The sequence below is a fragment of the Lactuca virosa genome, chromosome 8, assembly GCF_052849685.1.
Source record: "Lactuca virosa cultivar CGN04683 chromosome 8, Lactuca_virosa_CGN04683_v6, whole genome shotgun sequence".
Lineage (NCBI taxonomy): Eukaryota > Viridiplantae > Streptophyta > Magnoliopsida > Asterales > Asteraceae > Lactuca > Lactuca virosa.
Window position 1 is genome coordinate 81,602,995 of NC_136433.1, and position 2,775 is coordinate 81,605,769.

General features: G+C 41.8%; 1 protein-coding gene across 1 annotated transcript; it reads right to left on the bottom strand.

Annotated features, from left to right (window-relative positions):
- Nucleotides 1-236: 236 nt before the first annotated feature.
- Nucleotides 237-1,916, bottom strand: LOC145130548 (uncharacterized). The gene is made up of 2 exons (XM_079065328.1): nucleotides 1,240-1,916; nucleotides 237-834 (listed from the first exon to the last, which is right to left on the bottom strand). Exons 1-2 carry the CDS (start codon nucleotides 1,914-1,916, stop codon nucleotides 237-239), a joined length of 1,275 nt encoding a protein of 424 aa, XP_078921454.1.
- Nucleotides 1,917-2,775: the final 859 nt, after the last annotated feature.

Here is a 2,775-nt window from a genome sequence, read left to right on the forward strand (position 1 = left end):
ACTTGCACTAAAACATCCTCTAATACACCTTTTGGGTGTACTATAGAACGATCTGCAAGTTGGATAATCACCCTGGTTTTTGTTAAAGTGCCTATGCCAATAGATTTATAAACATAATATGGTAAAACATTGATTGAAGCTCCTAAATCTAGCATAGTACAGGGGACATAAAGGTTTCCTAATTTGCAAGGAACGGTGAAAACACCCGGATCCTTGCACTTTGGGGGCATCCTTTTCTACAAAACTACAGAAACATTTTCACTTAATTTCACTATCTCATTACCTTGCAGCTTCTTTTTAGATGTGCAAAGTTCCTTAAGGAACTTAGCATATCTAGGTACCTGTTTGATGGCGTCCAAAAGAGGGATGTTGACTTCAACTTTCCGGAACATCGCCATTATTTCACTATCTTCTCTCTCTCTTTTGTTGTTGCTCAATCTTGATGGAAAAGGTGGTGGTGTGATCTTTGCTTCTTTCTCCTCCGGCTTCTTTTTCTCCACCATTTTTTCTTTCTTTTCATCCTTCTTTGATGGTTCTTCTATCACTAACTCCTCTTCTTCTTTGGGCATCTTTGGGCCATCATATTTCCTTCCACTCCTCAAGCTAATTGTACAAGCATTGTGCTTTGGGTTCTTTTCAGTTTGAGGAGGTAGCTTTCCTTGATTCTCCATTTTGCTCACCGATTGAGCAAGTTGTGTCATTTGGTGCTCAAGATTCTTGATGCTTGCCTTGGTTTCTTGTTGAAAACTTTGAGTGCTAATGGCAAGGCTTTTGACTATGTCTTCTAAGGACATGATTGATGAACCCGCTTGTGGAGGTGGTTGTGGTGGATGCCTTGGCTGGAAATTTTGAGGTTGAAAAGGTGGTCTTTGTTGATTTTGAGGAAATGGTGGTCTTTGTTGGTATTGATGTGGTTGATTTGGTTGATAATTTCCTTGTTGATTTCCTCCCCAACCTTAATTATTGTTCCATCTTTAGTCATTTCGAGAGTGCTCAAATCCCCTTTGGTTTGACCCGGAATATCCTCCTAACGCATTTGCTTCCGCATAATCCTCGTCTTGAAGTTATGGGCACATATCGATTGGGTGCCCCACTTGAGTGCAGATACCGCATGGGCGGGGTATGGGCTGCACACCTTTGTCTTTGGCTAGCATCATAACCACTTTCGTAAGCTCGGACAATTGAGATTCAATTTGAGGAGTTTGGACTTCCTTTACACCTCGGGGTGCATCCATGTACCATTCTTCATCATGACTTGAATGCTTAGAATCTTCAGCCATGTTCTTGATTAAGTTGCAGATTTCGGTTGGAGTCTTGTCGGGTAAAGACCCACCACTTGAAGCATTAAGAAGCCTTCTTTCCATTGGAGTCATTCCTTCAATGAAATATTGGAGGAGTTGGTACTCGGTAATTCCGTGCTTGGGACAACGGGCACAAAGTTTCTTGAACCTTTCCCAATATGTACGAAAAGCTTCTCTCTTATGTTGCTTAATTCCAATGATTTCCCTCCGTAGGGCTGAAGCTTTCATCTCTGGGAAGTATTTATCCAAAAACAACCTCGCAAGATCTACCCAAGTAGTTACCGTCCCCGGTGGGAGGTCATAAAGCCAGTCTTTGGCTGCATCTTGCACTGCGAAGGGGAATGCCCTACGCTTGATTTGATCCTCTGTTACATTGTGTGGTTTCATGTCCACACACACAACATGGAATTCGGTTAGAAACTTGTGAGGATCTTCATTTTCCAGGCCTCTAAAGGTTGGGATTAAGTGGATGAGCCCGAATTTCAGTTCTAGGTTGGTGGCTGCTGGATATGTGATGCAAAGAGGTTGTTGAGTAACCTCTTGCCTCGACCATTGACGGAGAGTTTGCTCGGGTGGTGGATTTGGAGGTGGATTCCCTCCATAGTTATCTCCCATGGTGTGAGTAGTGGTTAAAGTTTCGGTGGGTGTAGTGTTTGGAATATTATAAGTAGGTGAAGATGGTGGAGTGATATTTTTGGGTGAGGATGGTTGAGATGAGAGTGATAGGCTTTCTGTTTCGGATGCGGACACACTTGAGAGGGGTATGTCCTCCCAAATGTTGATTACTTAGAAGACGAAGAAGTCCCGGAACCCGGTCGCCTCTTACGAAGCTTGGCTTGCTTCCTTAACTTCTTTGCAGTCTTCTCTATCTCCGAGTCAATTAGCAATGGTGTACCTGTACGGAAAGATATAGGCATAAACAATTAGTAACACCGTGTCCCCAGCAACGACGCCAATTTGTTAGGCGTGTCAAACCCAACAAATAATAGGGGTACAACAAACTCCAAATACACTGCTTTAATGCACTAAAAAGGTAGTACAAGGCAAGCAGGGTCGAACCACGGAGACACGGGATAAAAGTCTATATCTCTTTGCGCAAGGTACTTTGGTCACAAAGGGGGATTTGTTTGCAAAAGTCAAATAATGAAAATAACAATCAACTTTGAAACATGCAGAAAATGAAATGGATTTGTAAACAAGTTGTAAAAGTGCTTCCAGTTCTAGTTCTCAATGTTGTCATTTAACCTGATTATGACTTGATGTAATTTGTGATTACTATTCTAAGTTGGTACTGAAAGATATTAACACACTCTAATACCTCTCGCTTGCCAAGTTATCTAACCAAAACACGCTCTTTGACTAGACCTAGCTTTACTAATTCAACCTAAACACGCTCTTAGATTGTATTGAAAAACTACATTAAGTTTTGTACAAGCTTCCTAACAATGTTCATTTCTTCTCATACGCTCGGAAG

Bases quoted from the DNA above. Each gene is read 5' to 3' on its own strand.
- LOC145130548 (XM_079065328.1), bottom strand. From the start codon at position 1,916: ATGGGAGATAACTATGGAGGGAATCCACCTCCAAATCCACCACCCGAG. The intron at 835-1,239 runs GTACATGGATGC...TTTCCAGCCAAG, and splicing joins TCAAGTCATGATGAAGAATG to GCATCCACCACAACCACCTC.